The sequence below is a fragment of the Mesoplodon densirostris genome, chromosome 8 (assembly GCF_025265405.1).
Source record: "Mesoplodon densirostris isolate mMesDen1 chromosome 8, mMesDen1 primary haplotype, whole genome shotgun sequence".
Taxonomy (NCBI): Eukaryota; Metazoa; Chordata; class Mammalia; order Artiodactyla; family Ziphiidae; genus Mesoplodon; species Mesoplodon densirostris.
Window position 1 is genome coordinate 27,064,938 of NC_082668.1, and position 26,059 is coordinate 27,090,996.

The following is a 26,059-nucleotide window of genomic DNA, read 5'->3' on the forward strand; positions in this document are numbered from 1 at the left end:
CATGCCACGGAGCAACTAAGCCCGTGCAGCACAACTACAAAGCCTGCGTTCTAGAGCCCATGTGCCACAACTACTGAAGCCCACATGCCTAGAGCCTGTGCTCCGCAGCAAGAGAAGCCACCACAATGAGAAGTCCGAGCACTGAAACAAAGAGTAGCCCCTGCTTGCTGCAACTAGAGAAAGCTTGCATACAGCAATGAAGACCCAACACAACCAAAAATAATAAATAAATAACATAAATTTATAAGCAAAAAAAGGAAATGCATAATAAAAAAAGACCCTTCACAATCCAGCCCCAATTAAAAAAAAATGTTTTTAATCGTTTTCCCCCTTCCAGTTTTATTTATAAATGATGACCTTTTCAATGGCTCCTTGGCTGATGGTTTGTGTGGGCAGCATCAGAGTAGCATCTCCTGAGTGGACACCTGCATCTTCCACGTGTTCAGAGATGGCATGGGAGATGACCTGGCCAAAAGAAGATTTGCAAAAGAAGTGTCAGCTCTTCTTCAATGAGGCTACTGCCTGACCCATCCCCCTAATTCTAACAGATGCCTCCAGCATTGAGCAGTTTCTTTGCTAAGTCTCTGATGAGAGGAGTAGAAAGAGCTGCAAATGTAGCCTCACCAAGCCTCCCTGTTCAGTGACAGATCACCTCTGAGGGCAGCTGAGAGTGTGTGAAAGCTTACCTCCCTCTTCCATTGATTAGAATAGGTATTAATACCAGGAAAAGAAGGCAACTAAGCCAACTCATAATGACTTTTAAAAATGGATAGGAAACTAAAGCATTTGGGGGGCACTGGAGATAGCTTTATCTTTTCCTTCCAGGTTAAGTTTTAAACACTGGAAAAGAAAAGATGGGAGAGGTCAATATCTAGCTTAGGTAAATGTCATCACTTAGGTGGATCAGAAAGAAAATGTAAGATCTAAAGATCAAGAGACCTTTATCAGCACCACACTCTAACCAACTGAGCTAACCAGCCACCTACAAGAGATCTTTAAACTGAAATTTGAGACAGGAAGGACGCAAGAGGAGAATATTCTTGTCCTCTTTTAGAGGTAAGAAAACCAAGGCAATATAAGAATAAATAACCCAAGTACATGTGACTGCTATGTGACCAAGTCAGGATTCTGAACACTTATCTGTCAGATTGCAAAGTTTATGGTCTCAACCACAATAACCTGAATGTTAACAGTATGTGTGTCTTTGGAAAATGATAAAGCTGAGAGTGGGGGAGAGTAATTGGGTGGTTGTAAAAGACTTAAATAAGTTACAGTGAAGATTTGTTTATCAGATTTATAGATGATTTAAAGTAGAGTGATATTTGAGTCCCAGTACTCCTGCTGTCACTTATGAGTTCTGTGACCTGGGTGAGATACTTTATCTCCTTAGCCTTGGTTTCTGATAAGATAGGAATAACAATGGTATCTGCCTCACAGAATGTTTGTAAGGATAAAGGAGAATACATAAACAGTGTCTGGCATGATATTTAGTGCAGAGTAAGCGCTCAAATTTTTTATACTATCTAGAAATGGGGAGGCAACACCTCACAGAACTCTGAAAAAAAGTTATATGTCTGAAGTACTAGGTCCATTTCTGAGTGTGACTGTTTAAAAGTTACGTGAATAACCTGGAACACTTCCAAAAGAAGGAGTCCAGGATGATAAGCAATGGTCAAGGTCTAAGAGAATCTTAGGGCAAGAGCATGTCCTAGCAAAATGGAACCAAATCAGGCCAACAGACCAGCATTACTTTACCAGCACAATATTTGAAAAAATATAAATGTCTGTAGGCCAGTCTTACATTCTCCACTTCCACATTGGTATGATCACATTCCTCTTGTTTTATACCTCAGTCTCAAATACATATGCTCCATAACTCTGGAGACCAGCAGGTCAGGGATGAAAATTCTAGGGAAGTAGATCTTAGTTCAAGAGAAGGAATATATTAGATGTCCAAGAAATAAAAGCAAAAGCAAAAAAATATATATGTCATCTCACAACTTTTTATGCTCTGTATAACCAAAAGAGTTAAACAGAAAGCAAATGACCACTTTCCAGGGTTGCTGTGAAGAAAATTCTCATCCTTGGGGAGTAAGGGGTTGAAATAAATGATATCTAAGGGTGTCTAAACTCTAGATTATAGGATAAGAGGTCATCCTTACTATATATATAGTATTTTTTTGAAACAACCTTGCTTTGAACTGTTAATCTGGAAGACCAAAAAAAAAGACCAAAACAAAGAAACAAAAGAAGCTTTAACATGCCTTATTAGTACAACTTGAAAACTAAAGGAAAGAATTCTTATACTTTCATTTCTCCCTGAAGTTGGAGGCATTCATTGTATTAGTGATACAAGATGTGATATGGTAAGCCAATTTCATGTTATTATCTTTATCCACCCTACTCTGTTTAGTTTTGCTTTTACTAACCCAATAAAAAGGAGAAGGATAGAAAAATCAAGAGAAGAAAAACTAGGGATTCAATTAGGAACTTCAGAAAGAAAAGTATTGGATGTTTTTCTAATATCCATTGAAACAAAAAAGGAAACACAAAGACAAAAGAAAATGAGAGAGAAAATCTATTCAAAAAGAACGAGTACAGGACGATAATTTTTAATATCATCAAAGAGGAATTCTAACAGTATGAAAAGCAGAAGATATGATACCCATGACACATCAACTGAATTGTCAGTGAAATGGAACAATTTTTTTGACTGAGCAGCTTGTCCATTATTTTTAGAGACCTGTTGTGTAGAAATCACGAACTCTAATCTGAGTTACGTTTCTAAATTGCCAAGAAAATAATTCTGATGGGAAGGCAGGAATCGGGGGTGGGACATAAAGCACTTACTCTTCCATCTCTGCCAACAGCATCCATTTCCACTTCCCGGGCCCCCTCAATAAATTTTGTCAGCACCACTGGGTGTTCCTGTCACCGAGGAAAACAGAAGGGCAGAAACTTTAGCTGAAATTACATGTATGGGGTCAAGTAAATCGTGTACCTTAAGTCAGTACCATGGCAATACTTGAAAAAAAAATGCTCAACATACGACACAAACTCATTAGCCAGTTTGTTTGGTAAGAACACAGTCATTCTCTGCTAAGAGTGAGGAAGAGGAACTCTTTCTCCGATTTTCAGTTCTCAGTGAATTGAACATAAGTTTTGAAATTTCAAACATCGACTTCTAGGTGAGTTCGAGAAAAGAGGAGGCTAAGGAGAGGGCAGAATGAGGTTCCTTTTCTGTCTCCAGAGTTATAAATATCTCTCTATTTTATTTATAATTATATATCAGCATTGGTTCAGGTTTTTTCTCTCTTCATACACTTATCTTTTCTAAGCACTACAATGTCCTCAGTTAGTTCTCTGTATGCGAATTGTGAATGAACTTAGGAGAGCAGCATTTTGTTTCAGTTTTATTAGGCCAAAGATGGAATTATTTATATGGAATTGACATGCTTTAAATCATTTCTAAAGTATGACATTTGTGACTGCAAAATCAAACATTTTTCTATATAAATCTTAAAATGTTCTCCCTCTCTCAGCTGTTTCAGACCCTTTATTATTCTTGATGTTCTTCCCACACTCAGTTCCTTCACGACAGTGCTGCAATGCCCTCCACAACTTGATCACTAGGTGCTTTTCCAGACTAAAAGAAGTGGTTGAATGAAGGCCTCCAGGGTTTAGGCATCTCTTCTCCCCTGCCCCAGGCACCAGCAACCAGCACCACTTGCTGTTTTCTTACCAGACCCTGCCTTTACCTGTCTCCATGCCTCTCTTCCACAAATGCACTCCACCTTCTCTCGTCAGCTTCATCTTTCAAATTTCAACCCATCCTTCAAGGCCTAGCTTCAATGCTACCTCCTCCCTGAAGGCTTCTCTGAACATGTCTTTTTGCTCTGAACACAAATTCCTTTTGGCCACTACCTTGGAGTTTATCATCTTATGCATATGTGATAAATATAATATATCTAAAATACAAGCAAAAATAAACAAATGGGACCTAATTAAATCCAAAAGCTTTTGCACAGCAAAGGAAACCATAAACAAAATGAAAAGAAAACCTACAGATTGGGAGAAAATATTTGCAAATGATGTGACTGACAAGGGATTAGTCTCCAAAATTTACACACTGCTCATGAGGCTCAATATCATCAAAAGAAGCATCCCAATCAAAAAATGGGCAGAAGACCTAAATAGACACTTCTCCAAAGAAGACATACAGATGGCCAAGAGGCACATGGAAAGATGTTCAACATCGCTAATTATTAGAGAAATGCAAATCAAAACTACAATGAGATATCACCTCACACCAGTCAAAATGGCTATCATCAAAAAATCCACAAACAATAAATACTGCAGAGGGTGTAGAGAGAAAGGAACCTTCTTACACTGTTGGTGGGAATGTAAATTTGTACAGCCACTATGGAGAACAGTATGGAGGTTCCTTAAAAAACTAAAAATAGAGCTACCATATGACCCTGCAATCCCACTCCTGGGCATATATCTGGAGAAAAATATGGCCCAAAAGGATACACGCACCCCAATGTTCACTGCAGCACTGTTTACAATAGCCAAGACATGGAAGCAACCTAAATGTCTATTGACAGCTGAATGGATAAAGGAGATGTGGTATGTTTATACAATGGAATATTACTCAGCCATTAAAAAGAATGGAATAATGCCATTTGCAGCAACATGGATGGACCATGAGACTGTCATACTGACTGAAGTAAGTCAGACAGAGAAAGAGGAATATTGTATGATATCCCTTACATGTGGAATCTAAAAAGAAATGATACAAATGAGCCTTTTTACAAAACAGAAACAGACTCACAGACTTACAGAGCGAACTTATGGTTACCAGGGGGGAAGGATTGGGGGAAGGGATAGTCAGGGAGTTTGGGATCCACATGTACACACTGCTGTATTTTAAATGGATAACCAAAAAGGACCTACTGTATAGCACAGGGAACTCTGCTCAATGTTATGTGGCAGCCTGGATGGGTGGGGAGTTTGGGGGAGAATGGATACATCCATATGTATGGCTGAGTCCCATTGCTGTGCACCTGAAACTATCACAACATTGTTAATCGATATCCAATATAAAATAAAAAGTTAAAAAAATGTAATATATCTTATCTCCTTTAATAGAACATTTTAAATAGAAGTGAATTTTGTAAAAAAATTCAAAATAACCAATGTCTCAAGCCATAAATAAGCTTCTCTCTTCTTAAATTTATTATTAAATGAAGAAACTTTCCCCACTTCCTTTTCTTCCAAGGCCAATCGGACATGGAAAATTTTTTTCATCTCTGTTTCCTCTTTTTTAAAATATTGGATGTTTACTGTTGGCAGGCCTGGTAGAGCTGTGTTGAGACTTACGTGGGAATTTTTCCATATATTATAATAACAATATAACTGCAAACAAAGATAAAGTTTAACAGCTGTCTTAGTCTCTCTAGCCAAGCCTAAGACAGGGGTTCTTGTTCAAGTGATTTATTGAGGGAGTGAGAAAAGCAGAATGGGGCAGCAGGAAAAAACTAGGAAGTTCATGGTCTCAGTGGGGACTGGATTTGGCCTTACCACAGAGGGAGCTCTGAGTTGCAGCACAGAGTAAGTCCCATCTTGAGGCAAAGGGCAGTCACTGTCCAGCATTTTGAGCGTGGGGTGGTAAGGTGAGGGATCTTGCCTACTGGTTGACAGAGGCTCCCATGTGACTGAGAATAGTTATCCTGAGAAGTATAGCTGGGAGGTATCATCAGCTACCACAGCAGTTGGGGAATGGGTGCTCTCACAGGTAAAGGGATCTGAGGTGGGCAACAACAGCATCCTCCATCCTGGCCAATTGAACACATTTATGAAATAGCCCTTAATATGTTGAGGAAGAAAATTTCTTAATAAATTTCAGTCTTTCAGCAACATTATACATTGTTGGCCCTTTTTTTTTTTTTTTTTTTTTTTTTTTTTGCGGTATGCGGGCCTCTCACTGTCGTGGCCTCCCCCGTTGCAGAGCACAGGCTCCAGACGCGCAGGCTCCGGACGCGCAGGCTCAGCGGCCATGGCCCACGGGCCCAGCCGCTCCGCGGCATATGGGATCCTCCCAGACCGGGGCACGAACCCGTATCCCCTGCATCGGCAGGCGGACTCCCAACCACTTGCGCCACCAGGGAGGCCCTGTTGGCCCTCTTAAAGCACTTCTTTCCTTAGGTGTCCATGATCACCTTTTCATACTTCTTTTTCAGGCTCCTTTGTGGTTCTTTCTTCCCTGCTCAGCCATTAAATGCCAATATTCCTTTCACCTCTGTCTTAACTGTTCCTTTTCCTCTATACTATCCCAGGTGATTGCTTCCAATCTCAAAACTTCAATTACAATGATATGCTATTGACTTCCAAATCTATATCTACATCTCTGTCTTTAGCCATGATCTTGATTTTCAATTCCAATTCTATATAACCCTCTGCTTTCAGAACATCTCTACTTGGACTTCTCACAGGCATCTCACATTCAAAGGGTCAAATATTACATATATGATTTCCCCCTCTAAAATTTCTCCCTTAAGTGTTCCTTGTTTCAATAAATGGTACCACTGTCCATCCAGCTAAGGCAGAAAATCAAGAATCATCTCTTATCCTCTCACACTCCACCTCCATCCATTCACAACCTCAATACACATTCTCAATATTTCTAGAACACTTGCACTTCTCTCCATCTTTACTACCATTACTCTGATCCAAGGCACTGTCATCTCTACCCTGAGCTACACAACACCCCCCTAACCTCCTTCCATGAATTCAGACTTGTCCCAGATTTTACTCTGTATACTATAGAAGAGTGATCTTTCTGTTTTTTAACTTTATTGCTCTTTTTGTTTTAGTTGAAGTATAGTTGATTTACACTATTGTGTTAGTTTCAGGTATACAGCATAGTGATTCAGTATTCAGAAAATATGACTAAAATCCACCTCAGTATATAACTGACAAGGTTCTTTTTATCTGCTCCTTGTTTTTCTGCTTTTCTACCATCGTTATAATCAACACTACCCACGAGGTTTGGCATCCTAGCCATATAAGTGAATGCTTTATCAGTTTCTAGAAACTTCATGCTCTTTCTCAGCTTCAGGCCTTTACATATGCTGTTCTTTCTTCCTACTCACACCCACAATGTAAACCTTTTAACTCTGAATCAACCATTTGGAATCAATTTAAAAGTCCCTTCTTCAGGGACTGGACCCCGATACTTTTACACTCTCCTTCAACATCATGTATTTTCTCTATTGCAATGCTCATCATATTTAATTATAATTATTTGATGTCTGACATCCCTAGTAAAGAGAGTCTTCTGTGAGACTATCTTTTCATGAATGTAACCCCTGATACTGAGAACAATGTCATTATATAGCAGGTGCTAAATATGAATGGATACATAAATAGATCAATGATTAATGGGGGCTAGTTTTACTCTAGATTCACTGAATTGAGAATCCCAGATTCTGCTGTAGTTTGATGGCGAGACTTGAACCAGAAGTACTCCATTAAGACATCTCTATTATAAAACTTTGGCCCTGTAAGGATTCTATCCACTTGCTAGCAGAAAAAAATATTTTTAAAATATTCTACCAAGTAGAAGCCCTATAAGATCCACTGTCCCAGACAGAGAACACCTGCCTCATCACTCACATGAGACCAACTGGGTCAGGCTGCTGGTTTCTCAAAAGATGAGTGTGGCAGGACCCCTTGCAGGGAGTGAGATAGAGAAGAGGACAGTATCTCACTCCAGAGCATGTTAATGAAAACTGGCCCTTTGGAGAGAGTCCCTCCTCAGTTATCTTTTACACAAAAGTGAATTCAAAATCCACTTGGTTTCTTCTTTATACTCTGTCTCTTCTCACTCTTTATCCTTATGCACTCTTTTCACTGACCAAGTTTCCTTGGGGAGCAACTGCCACACAGAAACGAAGCCCAGCTTCATGTGCGCAGGAAGAATCTGTGCTCTTTATTCCTCTTTCAAAGGCCTCTGATTTCACTCTTTGGCTCCCTCCCAACTCCACTTGCCTAACATCAAACTCTTCTCTATGAGTTGTGTTTTCTCTCTCTCTCTCTCTTTTTTTTTTTCCTTTTAGCCCTATCTAGCTTTTGAAAGCTTTTAAAAAGAAAGCATTACTTTTATCCTCTACAGTACAAGGTCTGCAGATCAATAACCCCACGGGGTAAATCTTAAATGGATTACACTGAGGTAATGCCGAAGGAGAAAGTAAAAGCTGGGGCAGTGGAGAAAGCTGGTTGAGTGAACACAGAATTATAAACATTTTTATTAACTTACAAATGGAATGTACCAAAATGAAAAAAATCAATAGGTGAGTGAGGGGATTTACTATTGAAGTTGCAGGATTGACTAAGGCAAAGAAAGTCTCTCCAGGTGTGAGAATTAAAAATCAGGGAAGCCTTCACTTGTTCATGACAATGGTTGGGCTGCCCTTGAGGCTGGGAATCCCATGGATAACTTGACCAGCATCTAACTCATTAACAGACAAGTTTGTGCTTATGCAGCCTTGCTCTTGGAGACTAAAATCATATAAATCACTGTTCTGATCAAATATTCACTGGTCTTCCTCTTCTTCCACTAACCCTAAGGATCCAAGTATAATTAAATGCATATGTGTTTTCTCATTTCTATATTTAGGACTATAATGGGTAGAAGAAAAAAGGAAAAACATCATAACAACATCCTGTGCAAAGGAAAACAACATAAAAACAAGGTAGCAATTAACAGAAAAGGTGAAAGTCACCAGAAGGAAATAGGACGCTACCTGAGAGACTCTAGTGGCCTCCTCTAGGAATTTTTTCATCTCATCCTCGGAGAATACCACATTCATGGCAGACCCACTGGGTAAGGAGGGGAAAAAAAGGAGGTCAGTTTCTTTTACCACTTCAGAAGTAAAGCATGCTAGAATTGATTGCTTCTCAGAACAGTTCCAGGCAGCCTCTAGTTCCAGACTAGGCTAAGTAAGAAGGTGTCTCTTTCTACATTGAGACTTTATGTAATCAACAGGACAATCAACCAAAGTAAAACGTCCCCAAAGTTGGGGACGAGGAGGGGGGGGTGAGACATGTGATAATGCCCAAAGGGAACCATGGTAGCTCTTAGCAATGGCACATCCCCAAGGTTCAGCCTTTCTGATTTATTGTTTTAACTCTCTTCTGGTTCCAGGTAACACTTATACTGTAACAGGATTCACCCCAGGATCTAGCTTTCTAAACTTGTGTCTTCAGAGTTCATTACCCATAGCTGATCTTAACCCACAAGTATGCTGTCAAAGCAAGTCATTCTACTATCTCAGCTGGGTTACTAAAGAATCAATTTTTTAGTAACATTTGCAAATATAATGTACGGTATCTGACTGAAATGTATTCAGCTGTGTCTTTTCAAATTCTTGAGAAAGAATACTATCTGAAATCAATTTACTCTGAATTTTGGCATTTTCGGAGTGGGATGGGGGGGAGGAAAGAAGGAAGACTAAGCAGAAGGGAAGAAATAAGGAAGAAAAATATCACTTTCCACTTCCTTTTAAAAGTAACTTTTTCTTTACCTTTTCTACCATATTGCAAATTTTATGCTTGAAGAGCTTTCAATTTCTTCACCTATTTAAGACATGAAGGCTAAGGTCCTAATGATGCTGATAATTCACAGTATAGGGAACTAAAAGAAAGATATGGATTGCAATGATGTGAGAGAGCACAGTAGTCAGAGCGATCCCCCCTTAAATGCCTGTGTTGTTTAAATTAACTTACATTAATACCTCAGAGAAGCAGTAGTATTGGACTGTGGTTTACACAAAATGCCACTTAAATAAAAAGGAAAGTCTCCCACGTCACTTGAAATTTTTCATTATTTTAAAGGATCCCATCTCTCATTCCATTTACTCGTTCAAATTGTGCACAACAAATTACGTTTCTCTTATTATCCCCTGTTCAGTGAAGCAGCTCTTTACATGTGGTAACATCTGAAGAGAGTGACAGTTGACGACTTCTCCTTTGATGACAGAACTTAGTTTCAAAGTTTATTATAAAAGACACTGTCCATGTACTCCAACATTGTAATTCATTCATTTAAAAAATCTGATCTCAAAAAAAAAAAAAAATTCAAACCATAGGCACCATCGGAAGGTGCTGACAACAGTCAAAGATAAGCTGTTGTTTCTGGGTATCAGAGAACAGATGCTGGTGAGAGATATCCCAAGCTTGTTTTGTTTTTGCTCTTTGGTTTTTTAAATTGTCCTCTTCTCTAATGTAAAGCTATCCTCCTCCATTTGGCAAGGAGATGCCCTAAGCCATGCTTCTAAGATGTAGGATTGGAGACACTGTGTTGTCACTCCCTGAAGGAAAAGCATTAGGCTGAAGAACTGTGCACAGGTCTTCACTCTGGCTGTGTTGGTATGGGGACTGTCGATGGATTTACAAATTACTACGCATCAAAGCCTAGTGCTGTTAGCATACAGAATGCAGTTCTGTGTCTCCTGACTTTTAAATAATAGTTTTAGAAAACAATATATTACCTCAAAACATAGGAAGGTCTCAACAAGCAGGGGTAGCCCACTGACTTCGCAAATTCCAATGCCTCATTCTAATTAATAGAAACAACAACAACAAAATGCATGAATAGTTTAAAATATTCAATAAAAATGCAGATTAGTATCGTTAGAACAAGTGGTAACCCAACTTCTTTCTCTCAAAAGACACCACTAAAATGTAAACTGGACACCAAAATACATAAAATTTCTAGTTTCTAATTCTAAATATCAAGTCTAGTTCAAAAATAGTTTGAACTTCTTTTCATTGTTGGAATCAGTGAGAATACTCCTATCAATTTATAACCAGCATATAACTGCAATCATGGAAATTCAGCAACTTTAAAGTAAATTCACTAAGCATAGTGCATCCTCTCTGCCCTGCAGTTAGCATCTTCAGTAGTTAACATTCAGGTTATGACTCTTCAAAATGGAACATTAAAAACAGACTCGTGTTTCTCTCCTTACCAAAGTGTTAACAGCTTTCCATGGCGCTTGAGACACCTTCAGCTCATCCAAGACAGCTGAGAAGATGGAGCGATCCTCAGCCCTGTCGATCTGCAGAGGGCTCGTGCCCATGATCTTGACACCGTTCTTGTACAGGGGGACTGCCAGGTTGTTTGGAATCTGGCCCCCGACTGATATGATACAGCCACCACATGCCTGAAAAATATGTCCTCGACATCAGCCACTGGATAATGAACAACTGTGCTAATACTGCCTCTGTCTCCTTCCCGAGAATGCTGAATGAACATGACTGTGATATTTTCATTATTCCCATCAATGGATATATTGTTATGCCACAAAGAGGTAAACGGATTTAGTCCTGACTTTCCAGGCACTTACCTGCTAAAATCTTTGTAAGACTCCCATAAAACTACACGCGATTACTGTGCACGACTTCCATACAACTGCATGTAAACATGTGACATTTACATGTGTGGCAATTAAAAGAAAATCAAGTCAATGAACATTTCCATCCTGTATTTTACATTATAATCAACTAATTCTTGAACTACTGTTGTAATTTCTTAAATGGATACAGATCTCTCCTTTTAACATTCCCCTCTGCTGTTCCTCTCCACCCCAGCACTTCACATTCAGATTAATCATTCAAAAGACTGCTTCACCAAGTTACTCCTATACTCAGAGTTCTCCAAAGGTTTCCTTTGCCTAAAGGATATAGTGTCAACTCATTACCACTGGGGCCATCAAGACTTTCCAATCTTATCTATGATCACTCCTGTCAGCCCCAGGAAAACTACCTACTCACTGTCCCCACCTTCGTGCATTCCCACCAGCAAGTTTTCTCACCTCCACGTAATCTTTCCCTGCCTGTTTCCTTTCTCCCTTCTCCTTTCCCCTATCAATTTTCTAACCATCCCTAAAGTCCAGTCTAAATCCTACCTCTCATTGTGACATCCTGTCTCCTTTATTGCTGCTTGGTACCTGTCTACAGTACCCAGAACTCATTTTAATTCCCATTTCCTTACTATTTGCCTTATAAGCAGTCCCTGAATCGTTAATCTCCTATGAGCAGTGAAAACTCCAAGATTTTTTTCTTAAAAGCGCACCAAATCTCAAATTTTCTTGAGACTAGTGGTATAGAGGTGAGGGTGAGCCAAAGAGGGATGGTGGGGAATTGGGTTTGGACTTAAGTCCCTCCTCTTCTTGGTTCCCTCTGTGAAACTCTCCCTGAGGTTCAATCTTCTTGTCTGTAAAATTAGGATAATACCTGCCTACTTCATAAGGTTCCTATGTATGTAGATCAAATAAGATAATAAACATTAAAGGTGTTACTATAAGTTATAAATAAGACATTATTATTTATATTAGAAAATATTACAATATCTGATAGGCCATTGATCTGGGCGTACTTTGTGTTTGCTTTAATGACCTACTAATGAAAGTTGCTGAAGTAATACATATGTGCCAAATGTATTTTGGCATTATTTGAAATTATTCTGAAATATTTTTTAGAGGGATGAAGCTCATTTCTCTCTGATAAGAGAAATTACGTACTGCCTAAGCAAACACCCTGCAATTGAGTGCTTAAATTCATTGTAAACATTATGGAAAACAACAGTCCACATTTCTGCATATTTATAAGTACACTTAAACTGCTTCTATCATCATTTTTTATGTTCAATATCCTTTTTTTGCAAAACCTTTAATAACTATTATTCTCTTAACTATAGTATTTTTATTTGCTTATTATTTTTAGTTTATTAGCAGCATTAATATTTTAGAAGCCTAGAAACTAATTCCTCAATTAAATATATAGAAAAGTCTCTATGTGAAAGACTTCAAAATAAATTCTAAAATTAAGGGAGAAGTAGCCAGTTAGCAAATATCAGAGTCAATTGGACTAAACAGGTACTTACAGTTGAATAAAAAGGCTCTAAGTAATAAATATATCAATATTTTCAAAAATAACTCTATGGAATTGATTTTTATTTTTCAATAAATCAACAAATTTAAAAACAATAATAATATGCACTGTTACTATTTATTAAGTACATTACTATATACCCTAGACGATGTTTTGACTTTCATGGTCATGGTTATCACTTTGAGGCAGTTATTACTATCCCCATTTTGCAGTTAAATAAACTGAGGCCTGATGAAGGTGAAATGACTTGCCCATTTTTCTTATCTAGCAAATACAGACTTACTTGAACTCAATTCTACATATTGTAAAGCAGTTATGCTTACCTAATATACCAAATCTTTGAATCTGAAGCTAACCCTGTTTTTCTGGCTGGCTTCAAAGTTAGTGAATGTTAGAAGTTAGTAGAAGAGCAATTTCTAAAACACTCTTTTTGGAAAGTGGTAGATAGAAAAACATTCACTGCAAAACCCTGTTCCCATCATTGACCTCCAGAAATAAAGAACATCATTTGGAAGACAAATCACATCCACAGGAATGTTTTAGAGTAATGGTGTGATGGTTTGTGCAGGTTTTGCCTGTACAGCAAAGAGAATTCAGTAGAAGAGAACATTTATGGCATGAAGTTAATAGATGAGAGTTTTGTGGAAGAATTTTATCTTAAATTGGCCCCAACTCCAAGCACAGAACTTGTAGGGACTTAGGGAAGAGAATCTGGTATCCCACACAGATAAATTATTATCATACATATTGATACAATCACACAAATAGTTTCAAGTAACTTTCTGAAATAAAACATTCTAAAATTCAGATTTGTTTCCCAAATTTCCAAATACTTCAGGCCTAAAGTAATTCCATTAGTGTCCCAAAGTTCTATCGATGTTACCTAGATTTGTTTGTAGTATTTTGCCCAGCTTAGTTTCTTAGTTTTTTAAACCTGATATCACAAAGCTAAGGTATCACTGCACAAAAACCTTTCTGAAATAATCTTTAACCTGAAATTTATTTTTAGCAGTGAGGAATGAAAAGAAAATTCTTCAAATTTATTTTAGAACATCTCAATTTCCCTTAGACACTAATCTCTTTGGTCAGTCCTTACTTTTATAAACAAATTAAATGCTGTATTATTGACAGAATACAATGTAAGAAAACTTGCCTTACTAACAGAAATAGCATTTACTGCATCAAAAAATAGCCTTGATTTTTGTAATTTAATGTATTATCTCTAATTTACAAGCCTCCACTATTTATATTCTGTCAGTGAGGTTGATCATGCATTATTTTTTAGTAATATGCATTTTAGTAAAACATTTTTAACATTTCAGACAGAATCTTAAGCTTATATTTAATTACAATTAAACCAAATGCTAGGAATGAACCCCAATCCTGGTTTAGAGTGATGCACTACCTGATGGGTTTTGCCTGTCACTAATTAATGTCTGTTGATCTTTCATTCACTTAACTCAAGCTGTAGCACAGAGGTACCATTGTCTACATATACATATGGTATTAGGTGTTAAAAATAGGAGAATTAAATCATTAAGCAGAGTACATATCTATGGGGTATGATCCAGTAACTTATACATCATAAAAGCAAGAAAAATTGTATAATCAGGACTCAAATCAGACAGGGACATCATAAGGTATCAAATATGTTGCCAGGTATTTTTGTTGTTGTTGTTTTGAATATTTGAATTTTATTTTATTTATTTTTTTATACATCAGGCTCTTATTAGTCATCCATTTTATACACATCAGTGTATACAAGTCAATCCCAATCGCCCAATTCATCACACCCCCACCCCCACCCCATGCAGCTTTCCCTCCTTGGTGTCCACACGTTTGTTCTCTACATCTGTGTCTCAACTTCTGGCTGCAAACTGGTTCATCTGTACCATTTTTCTAGGTTCCACATATATGCGTTAATATATGATATTTGTTTTTCTCTTTCTGACTTACTTCACTCTGTATGACAGTCTCTAGATGCATCCATGTCTCTACAAATGACCCAATTTCGTTCCTTTTTATGGCTGAGTAATATTCCATTGTATATATGTACCACACTCACACACCAAAACATAAAAGATAAAAATGCAAATCTCTTCTCAGGGAGCAGAACTCATGAGCACAATCATAAGGAATTAATGACTTCAGTTTAAAGGGTTACTCTTTATAAAGTTTAAAAAAAAATGCCTGCAGCCAAAGGGATATATCACTATAACATTTTCTCTTAAAAAAAAAAAAAAAAGAACAAGTGGGAAGGAGATTTTGGCATTTCTAGTATCTCCTCTCACTCAACTTATGATCAAGACCTCCCTCCAAAGCAGCCTGCTTTACTCACAGGCCATGTCACTTTTCTGACTTCCCCTTAATGTTTTCTTTAGAGGTGCTTCTTTGATTCCATGGAAACAGGCTTGGTCCTGTACTAGACCAAGAGACCTGGACCAAGGGACCTATCATACTTTCTATCATCCCATGTAGCTACATATCCTTGGGAAAGCCTATTGCCCTTCTAAGTGACTCAAATGTGTGCTTTTAAATAAGTTTAGACGTGCTTCCAATTTTCCATAAATTTACAGCTGAATGCCTCAGTGCCTTCAGAATCTCTAGGGGCATCCGAGGTCGAATAAGGGCAGCCTTCTGAAGGTTGAGGCACACCCGGTATGAGAGACAATGCTTGTAAGGCCTGCTGTGAGGAGACACACAACAACCTTATACAAGGAAACACATACACAAGTATATGTACATATGTGTATGATATGAGCATATGATACATAACATTTCTTGTGGGGTAGCTTAAAGGATACATCAATGGCATATTGTTCTTATGTTCTTCAACATAACATTTACAATTACCTTATTATATATAGTAGCACTATAAAAACCAATTAGCTTCAAATAAGGGCCAATTTATTTATTTCTATCATACTGAATTCAGTTATAATAAAAGGACCTCATTATCATCCATATGTAACTGCATCCAAAGGCAGTTGTAGAAGTTTTTCATCTTTCCTTAAACCATTTCATGGGGAAATAATTAATTATGTGTAAAATGCCTGCTGTTATTGCTTGTAATGCTTGTTAACGTTTTTAAAACAATTATGTAACTTTTCACATATTTCGTCATGGATTCCAGTTTTATTTTAATGTCTTAAAGGTAGGGACCTGGTTTTATAGCTCTCTATCCTGCTGAACCTGATTTTTAAAAGGTATTCAAGAAATATTTGCAGAATGTACTTGTTTTGATCCCCACTTATGTGTCTAAAATGAATAAAAAAATCATTAGAAAAATCATGTCAGAGAGAGAACTAAAAATTGTGTATATTCTACCTAATGGTTTAGTTTCATTATATTACAATATTAGTAGGCCAGGCCTAAATATTGATAGGAAAACATGATGGTGCATCAATCTTAAATTTGTCTCTATTTTTCTTCACAATAATAAAATCATCACATTGTTCTAGCACAATACTTTATACTTGACAATGTGATCTCAACTACAAATCTCATGTTGCCTTCACAGTACCTGCATGTAGAACATTTAAACACTCATATGATTCATAAACAAAAAAAAAGATGAAGCCCAGAGAATTTATATAACTGGCAAAAAAAAATGAATTTTCAAGTCAAGAATTTAAGTCCTGTGGCTCCAAGTTAGAATTTTTTTTCCTTAAGTGACCATATTTTGTACATAGGGATGATTCTCCATAGTAGGAAATGAATTACAATAACATCAAAAGGCACAACTATTGGACATCACTCTAAAATTTTCAAGTAGGTATTTTTTAATTGTAAGCTAACTTGTTCTACAGACTCACAGTAACCTGGGATCATATAAATCCACAGTGAAGATACACTCAATAATATTGGAGTGGAGATGGAAGAGCTACTTAAGAGCAAGCTATAAAGGCACCAAAATCATTCAGAATGAACTCATTGATTTTAAATTGAAGACTACTGGCTTCATCTGATAGCATAAAGAATTAACCAGTCCTCTGTGAATGACTGTCTCCTCTGAGAACTGGTCATCATTAAACTGCAACAGCACGTGAACTAGAGAGAGGCTGCTTATCATATGTCTACATGACTAATTAAATCATTTTGCAGAATATTTGTTGGGGCTGTCTTGTGCTAATTAATATGTATCGGGCACATGTTACCAAGAAGAATTTTCAGTAGAGCTAGAATGCTTAGAAAGAAAAAGTGAATTTTATATGAAAAATAATTACTCTGTGCCAGGGCCTCAAGAATCTAAGGCTAGGTGATTTTTTTAGTTTCACTATGAAATTAGACAATGGAAGACACCGGCAGTTCTTTCTCTTAAGGGGAATTACAATGTAAATCTACATACATGAATACACATATATAAAGTATGCACTGCATATATTTTTCCCTTTTTTTTTTTACCTCCTGATGGTAGATGTCTAGGATTCTCTCCAAAGACAACTCTTCAAAGTACAGTTTGTCACACTCATCAAAGTCTGTGCTCACGGTCTCAGGGTTACAGTTCACCACCACTGTCTTCTTGCCAAGTTGACGCAGCGTGCGGATACTGGAGACAGCACACCAATCAAATTCCACGCTGCTGCCTGCAGAGACCATGAGATTGGTGAAAGGGGGGAAGAGAAGCCTGAAGTTACCACACAAAGAGAAGCAGAAATATATTGCCAATCAGTCCAGGCTAAGGGAGCTAATACCCTTTCAATTCAATTTTTAAAACTCCAAAATATACATGTGAGATCTATTATGAACACTATATTATTAGTAGTAAAAACAGGGACTAATTAAACAATGACAGGTTGGCTTTCTTTGTATGCTAAGTTCTGCAAGAGGTAATCTCCATATTCAAAGCATTCAGAATCTGAAAGTTAATGGGAGATAACTGTAATAATAATTTTAAAAAACTCATTTACTGAAAAGAAACTCAAAGTGAACATATTGACCTCAGTACACAAAAGTAGTTAAGTTAGAGATTAAAATACTTGAGTTCTTATTTCAGTCCTTCCACTTACCCTGTTGTCTGAGGGCCAAACCCAATGATCCCTGAGGTGCCTTGCAGCTCTGACATATCTTGATTGATTGGAAAGCCCTGGCCTTTCCAAGCATATCCTTTTAAGCTTGGCAAGGCCACCCCATGCAGAGTGAGCGACCTTCTAGGAAGTAATTTGAAGTATAATAATGGCCTAAATGCCTCAAAATATCACCTCTACTGGGATGCCATAGAACTGAAAGTTCTGGGATTTGTACTAATCTTTGCATTAGGACTTTGTCTCCTAAAAATTCTTATCGGAATAGTAAGTTGTCCAAATACAGTAGCATGTTAAATCTCACTATCAATTAAGCATGTACTTGATTATCAGCTCAGCTAATCTTTCCTAGGCCCTAAAGTAATGTAGAATTGTTGCATAATTAGGTGAAAAAAGGTTTCGAGAAGAAAAGGGTAGATCCTGGTGAAGGCGTCCAGACCATTTAGCCATAAGATAACTGAAGTGGCAAAGGTATAAACACTTTTGACCTACCTTAAGATCTGGCCAAAAATTGGCAAACTACCATATCCTGAAGCAATTAGTTAATTGTAAAAACTATAATAAACTATGCTTAAAGTAACAAAACAAGACCACATACATTTAAATCATATATTTCATCATTTCCATATTAGAACACCTTGCAGAGACAAAATGTTAGATATACTTATTAAGAAACATCATTGTCTATTTAAATATATACTTTGTAACTGTAATAGATCTTGATTCACTATTAAATATTCAGTTTTAAGTGACTGGGAGAAATAGAACAATTTCTGGTGAGAATGTTTTAATTAAATTATGTAATACTCTTCCTGTGCCCCAAAGAGAAGAGCTCTTTGCATCTAATGTCAACACAAGTCATATGTTAGGTCAGACACTGGGTCTACATATATGATTACTGGCTGATGTATAAAGTTCTTGAGCAAATATAGCTCTTTGTGAAAAACTATGCGGGAAGAGAAAAAGTCAACGTGTAATTCATTCCCCAACCCCAGTAAGAGGCTGAATTTAGTTCATGAGGATGAAAATGATAAAGGGATGACATGATAAAATGAAAGAAGATGGAATCTGTGGTTGAGACCCACATTTGAGTCCTACTTCTACCACTTAATAGCTGTATAAGTTGGGCTACATGTCTCTGAACCTCTGTTTCCTAATTTGTAAAATTTGTATTATGACAGCATTTAGTTTACATAGTTCTTAGAATAATGGAATTAACATGGATGAAACTGAAAAGGCCTATGTAAATATAAGTTATCACTTTACCAATGTGATATGGACCACAGCCCAGTACCATCATTCCATGGTCATCAAAATTGATATCATGCTCCTGAGGGAAAAAAAAGTAAGATGTGGAAATTATTACATTATTCGTCCCTCTACTTAAACTGTGTCCTGTCTTTGAGTGTGTCTTTCCCATTCTTCCTCTTGCTGATATGCATCCTCTATTAGTCTTTGGGAATCCATAAGTACAACGTGTTATACAAGCCCTACTTATTCATAACAAAATTATTCAATATTTTTAATTAGCTAGTCATGAGAAAACAGCATAATTGTATGATCATGTAACCACTGTCTTTATCTCTTCACTTGTTTGATTTCATCATCTTAGGGCAGTTCTTAAAAGACTGAGTACGGAAGCACATCATCACATTCAACTCACATGATGTCATTGTTTGTTACTAGATAACTAAAGACACAGAAAACGTAGATTCCCCCATGTGGACCATTTACTAAATCTAGAGTTTTCTGCATTATAGAAGTTTGGCAGTTCCTACCTGACCATTGTAGGTAACATAGAGGTAGTTTGTTACTGATGGGTATTCTGCAGCCAGTGTATCAATCTGCAAGATAAAATAAATAAATACTTACATACATAGGGATTTTTACCCCCCTTTTTATAATTTTTTTTCAAGAATGCTGTGGACTTTTTTTTTTGTTCTGCATTCATATTCCTTTAACGTCCATTACTATCAAATATAAAGACAAGAAAAAGGTATGTACAATCCAATTGCTTTCTAATTCTAAAAGTGAGAGGGGAGAAAAAATAATGATACAATTTAGCTATCACTTGGGCAATGAATGACAATATGCACTCCAGAGCAACAGACCATTACATAGTACCTCTCAGAAACACAACAAGGTGGTCATATAGTCAACTGGTTATCAGGAAAACTTACCCAACCAGCTGTCTAAAGCAACTGCAAATAAAATCTAAAATCAAAGCAAAATGACCTATATATAAGGATGTCTTTGGTTTGCAAATTAATGCATAGGATTTAAGTTACCTATGGCACTGAGCAATGGGATGACATAAATACCACAAAGCATGAGGAAGAAGGGAAGGGGACAAGATCTCATTGAACATATTTGGAAAGAGTAAATCAATTCAGCTCTCAAGGGCCAGGAGCTCAGCTTAGTGAGCAAGAATTTGGGGCCGACAAGGCAAACTACTGTAAGGCAAGTGAGAAGGAAGAAAGATAATAATTGCTGAGTAGAAAATATTCAGCATCAAGCCTGAGACCTAAGGTTATGTGTGTGCCCCCTGAGCACATGGGGAAAAGCCAATGATTTTAAAGGACAAAAACCAGCTGGTGGTACTTTAAGCCAAAGCATCTCTTCTACTGAAGGCTCAAAAAAGATCACAACAGTACACCTATGAAAATTCTTGTGTGATTGTCATGAACAGTAGATGAGCTCATTATGCCCAGCACTAACACAATGAATACTAAATGAACCATAATGATGGGGCACTTAAAATAAAGTATTACCCTGTAAAAAGTCAGTGCCAAAAGAGATGACTATTCTTTTCAAGAGGGTCAGTCACTACACTAGGGCATTTCAAGTCCTTCTATTATGCTAAGGATTTCTCTTACTACAGATATGTTAGCATGTGGGTCAAAAAGCAGAGGAGAGGTCACTTTGATTTTTTTTTTTTCATTTAGGCCAAGAAAATCATGTACTCACTCTCCCCTTTATATCCCAGTGTCCCTTCATCCCTTCCCCTTTAAAGCATAAATCAATCCTGTGCTGAATAAAATAAGTGACATCATGGGCATCAATTGAAAAAGTAAAATCACTTTCGAATTCCACCCCTTTTTATTGAAAATGGCTCTATGAATTGGTGCCTACATTTCACCCAAGAAATCCTGGGAAGAAAGAAAAACTCCATTTCTCCTTTACCTGTTTAACCCAAGGATGAATGTTTTTCTTTAACCTCAGCTCCCTTGTCTGGGCCTCAGTCAGCCCGAGGCATTTTGAAATCTGCTTGTCTGAGAACCCAATCTCCTTTGCCTTTTTCAGGGTTTCTTCTGTAATGGACTCACTAGAATTTAATGAAAAAGAGGATTCAAGTTTAGACCAAACACAATAAGAAGCAGTGAACTATTCACTTTCAAAATCACCAAAGGCTCCTTATTTTCCAACTTCAACATACTTAGGTCTCCTGCCTTTTAAAAATACACGAATAACCAACTAAATGGTCTAGCCTCTAGGAAGTCTACTATTTGCAATACTGACTTTCTCAAACGTGTGGTTTCCTACTTTCACACCCTATGCACCCTCTTCTCTTCTTAATTCCTGAAAAGTGACTTCTGCACCAAGTGTCCTAATGAATTTGCTCTTTCAAAAATAATCAGAACCTCTTAAATCCAGGAGTCTTTCTTAATTTTCATTTTCTCAGTCTTTCAGCATATGTCCCTTTTGATGTTCCATTCTTTAAAAAGATATTTTTCTCTGGCAATAAGTTGCTTCTCACCCTACTTTATTACAACAACAATTTACTGTTTTTTTTTTTTTTTTTTCTCCAAGGCTCTATCCTCTGTTACCTGCTTACATCTGGCTACTTTCTCTCCCTTCCTAAATTTAGTCACTGTCATTGGCTCATAATGACTAGTTATCCTACATAACTAGTTGATGATTCCCAAATCCGTAGCCCCTTCTCCAGTGTCTGACCTGTGTTCCAGGTCTTTATGGGCTTTGAGAATTTCTTCATCTGTGCATCCCAGCATGGCATCAGACTGGGTATCCTCTCCATAAACTGTCTCTATTTACTAATGTTACATATCTGTCTGTGTTGAGAAGATAGTTCTGTGATTTTATGATTATTTTCCACTGAAGCCAGATTTGTCTCCTCACTTTCCCCATGCTCATTTCCACAGTGTAGACACCATTCACGTTATTTCCCTCACCTGTAATGCCTTTGACATTCCTGTCACCCACCCATCTCCTCTCCAGCTCCCAGCTTCATAGGTCAGCTAAAGCCAGGGCTCATCCTCAAAGCCTTCTTAGTTTGCCCTAACATACACAGATCTTCCTGGGTTCTTAACTGACTCTTTTACAGGAGCTAGGGGCATAGCTGGAATCATACTGTTTAGCATGTATCATCTCCTGATATTTTTAATGTTTGTTAGCTTTTATTCAGCAGCCAGACATTTTTCCTGCTAGATTCAAGTTCCATGAGGGCAAAGAATACATTTGGCTCATTTACCAGATTATTCCCAAAGCTTAGCACACTGTCTGGCTCACAGACGGCATTCAATAAATATTTATTACATGAATGAAGGAAACTGTAACCCTAGAGTTTTTTTACTTTATAGAAAAGACAAAGAAGTTATTGAAGTCAGTTTATAACTAGAATTCAAAATGTACACAAAATAATTTGCAAAGGGTCGAGGTACAGAAGAATTAAATACTACTATAAAAGCGTCTCTAACCAAACAGCTGTGGCCAAGCTGTTTCAAGCAATAGTCAAAATGATAAAATTCAGTTATAACAGTTTGATAGTCAATACAATGAAATTAAATATAACAGTGTGTTGCCAGAGATCTAATAATAAATAAAACATTTTCATTGAAATTCTGCTAATGGAATGCAGTTGAATTAAACCTACTGCATTTTGTTCATTCTATCCTTCAATCTTCTTAATTTAATTAACTCATATTCTGAGTTTACAGAAGAAGCAAGATGGTACATTTAGTAGCTACTTCTCTGGCTTTTTTATAGAAGTGTTAGTTTGGATTTCTGAAGCTACAGGTCTTCCTAATCAATTCACTTTCTCTATGGTACCTACTTTGTCTTGTCTCTCAAATCCATTATTTCTCCTAGTGAATTTAGTTTCTTTTTTCCTATTCCCATTTTGATTTCTCAGTCTTCTCAAGTATTTGATAAGCATTCTCTCAGAACGACACATTTTCCTGTCAAATTCCTGAACACAGTCTATTAAGTATTATTGGTCACATATTATGTGCCAAGCACTGTGCTACCTACATGCTATCAAATATGGTAGCCACTAACCAAACATGACTATTTAAATTTAGATGTTAATTAGTTTAAAATTTTTTAGATTATTCAGAGCCACATCTTCACTAGTCACATTTCAAGTGCTCAATAGCCATACAGACAAGTGGCTACTATATTGGACAGTGCAGGTTATGGAATATTTTATCATCACAGAAATTTCTACTAGACAGTGCTGCTCAAGACGATACAAAACAGTATTTGAGGCAATGCAGTGATAGAGAGTGATTCCAAACATTTTGTGAAGAGATAAGCTGTGTAGTGCAATGTGAGGTCAGAGAAAGGAGACAACAATATGAGTGGTTGCACTTGAGAAATACTATGGCAGTAGAGGGATGAGAACAGAACCATCAAATAAGTTCAGGTTTATACAGAAGAAAGGAGTTGACAAGGCAAGGGCAACTGCATTCGCAGTAATATGAGGAAGCAATGGGCATGGCAGGCATAGGAACATACTGAGGATTTGTAGCTGGAAAGAGTTAGTAGGACACTGTGGATGGTGAAGGCGGTGCAACACTCACTGTCATTTCCTTCATTAGTGCTTTAACATTTAGTGAACAAGTGCTCTGTGTGTCAGAGCACTGTCCTACGTATTTTGATGGAGAGATAAAATATCAAATCTCTACATTTAAGGAGATCAGAGTATATAAGAAGGCAAACAAATAGCCATTTCTCTGATAGCACAGTGAGAGGCGCTGTGAGGAAGTGCTCCCAACTTCTACTGGGGAAGTCTGGAAAGGCTTTACCCAGCAGGTGACTGCTGAGCTTCTGAGCTTCTTGAAACACTCAAATGTATGGTGTTTGCCTTTAGTTTAGCAAAAAAAAAATGTTTGAGACAAAAGCAGAGGAAGTATTTGTTGTTGTTGTTGTTGCTATTTGTTTTATAAAGGCATATTTCTACTCTCCTTGCCAACACTATATTCCTAAACCAATTGCTCATTTGCTTATGTGCAAGTGTGCATTCAGCCTCAAAGTGGAAGTGTTTGACAAATAAACAGTTTTCCTAAATTAAAACTTTGGATGATGTTCTTTTTAAATCATGTTTACCTGTATGAGGAAAGGCTACACATTTTCTCTGTGATCTGCAATCTTATTACAAACACAGGTATGAAGCTTGAGTTAGGTGGAGAAACACTGTGCATACAACATTGAGCCAATTCTTACCTGTAGATTTTTTTAGCTACCTGCCAGAGCATTTTCCCATCACTGTGGGATGGCAGTAAAAGGAAAAACAAGCAAAAATAAATAGATTTTCAATCAGACATTTCTTTATTCTTGCAAAAACTATCTGAGGCAAAACCTATATTATGTTTCTATATCAACAACCACACTAACTAAAATGACTAAATGCTAACGCTGAACAGCAATGGTCTGGACACACATAAGAAACATGCCTTGAAAAGAACAATCACACCTATAATTATGACTATGGACCAGCACAAATGCAAGTTCTTCAAGTCCAAAGATAACCAGAAGTAACATATTTATCTTTAACTCTTCTGGTGAGATTTTTTTTTTTTTTGCTTTGAATGATTTATTTTTTATTTCTTATTATATGGAGGATCAGTCAATTCTTCAAAGGCTGCTATATTGCTTTAAATAAAAATTATAAATAATGGTATTAAACAAACAAAAAAAGAAACCATTTAGATTCCTCAAATTTCTGTTAGGGATGCAGTAAATTTGCATTTGTTTTGTCCACATTCAGCAATGCAGTCTTTTCTATTGCTGAAATATGCATAATTCCTCTTATTCTTTTCCACCAAAAGAGTCCAGTAGAGCATATAAAGACATCTCCAGCAAATATACACAGTCTTCCTCCTCCACCCACCAAATAAAATTGGACTCTTACCAACAAACAAATAAAAAAAAAAGAAAAAGGAAGGCTGATAGAATTGGCCTTGTGCATACAAAAGTAAAGTGAAAAAAAAAAAAAAAGTAAAGTGAATTAACTTTGTGCTCAGCTCTATGGCAAAGAAATAGCTAAGACTAACTCAATCATTACTGCTCTCCATAGCATCCCCACCTCAGAGAGTTTTCATTATTTAAAGGGTATGCTGAGAAAAGCAACAGTAACACAAAATAATGAATGACTGAGTTTCAGAATGGGGGTGAAAACTACTTCTCCATAGGCACCTGCTCAGGTGAGAGTTCTAAAACAGATGCTTCAAGTTAGACCTACAAAGTGCATGTTTTAAGCTCACAAGCTGATTCTCAGAATATTTTCTTGGTAAGCCAAAAACTGATTTAACTTGCACTAGATATTCAAATAACTAGATCAATAGCATGATATGATATTTAAACATCTTAAAATTAGGGTGTATTAAATTGGAATGGCATATGAATATATTCATGTTCATCTATTTCAACTTGAATGCGAATATTGGGTAGATATGTTCCTATGAAGTTCCAAGTAATATATCTTCTACAGTATTTCATTCATGGCTTCTCTGGTTATTAATTTCTACTCTTTAGACATGTTTATGAAATAGTGCAAAGCACTTTGCAATCCTCCTCCCTGAGAAAAGAGATGTTGATTCTGACCCACCATGGCAGTTACAAAGACACAGACAAGTTAGATTCCTTCCCACATTGACCATGGTCCTAATTCTGTGTGTTACCCCTAACTCCAAGACAGGACGTAGGTGGCCGCTCTCCATTATTTCCCTCATTCACTCTCTCCACTGTTTCTGCATAACACAAGGTTGGTTGGCATGTCATTACACACAGAAGAAAATTCACTTCATTCCCTCCTTGTTCTGATACAAAATTTTATTCTG

General features: G+C 37.1%; 1 protein-coding gene across 1 annotated transcript in view; it reads right to left on the bottom strand.

The window, feature by feature from the left end:
- The window catches only part of CPS1 (carbamoyl-phosphate synthase 1), a 134,288-nt gene that overhangs the window by 28,767 nt on the left and 79,462 nt on the right, over positions 1-26,059 (bottom strand). Inside the window, exons 22-30 of the mRNA XM_060106069.1 lie at positions 21,165-21,306; positions 19,760-19,825; positions 19,248-19,311; positions 17,362-17,543; positions 11,034-11,228; positions 10,554-10,621; positions 8,808-8,883; positions 2,851-2,928; positions 358-465 (exon numbers count right to left, since the gene is read on the bottom strand). Of these exons, the coding sequence (XP_059962052.1) occupies positions 358-465; positions 2,851-2,928; positions 8,808-8,883; positions 10,554-10,621; positions 11,034-11,228; positions 17,362-17,543; positions 19,248-19,311; positions 19,760-19,825; positions 21,165-21,306 (979 nt within the window). The remainder of the gene's footprint in view (positions 1-357; positions 466-2,850; positions 2,929-8,807; positions 8,884-10,553; positions 10,622-11,033; positions 11,229-17,361; positions 17,544-19,247; positions 19,312-19,759; positions 19,826-21,164; positions 21,307-26,059) is intronic.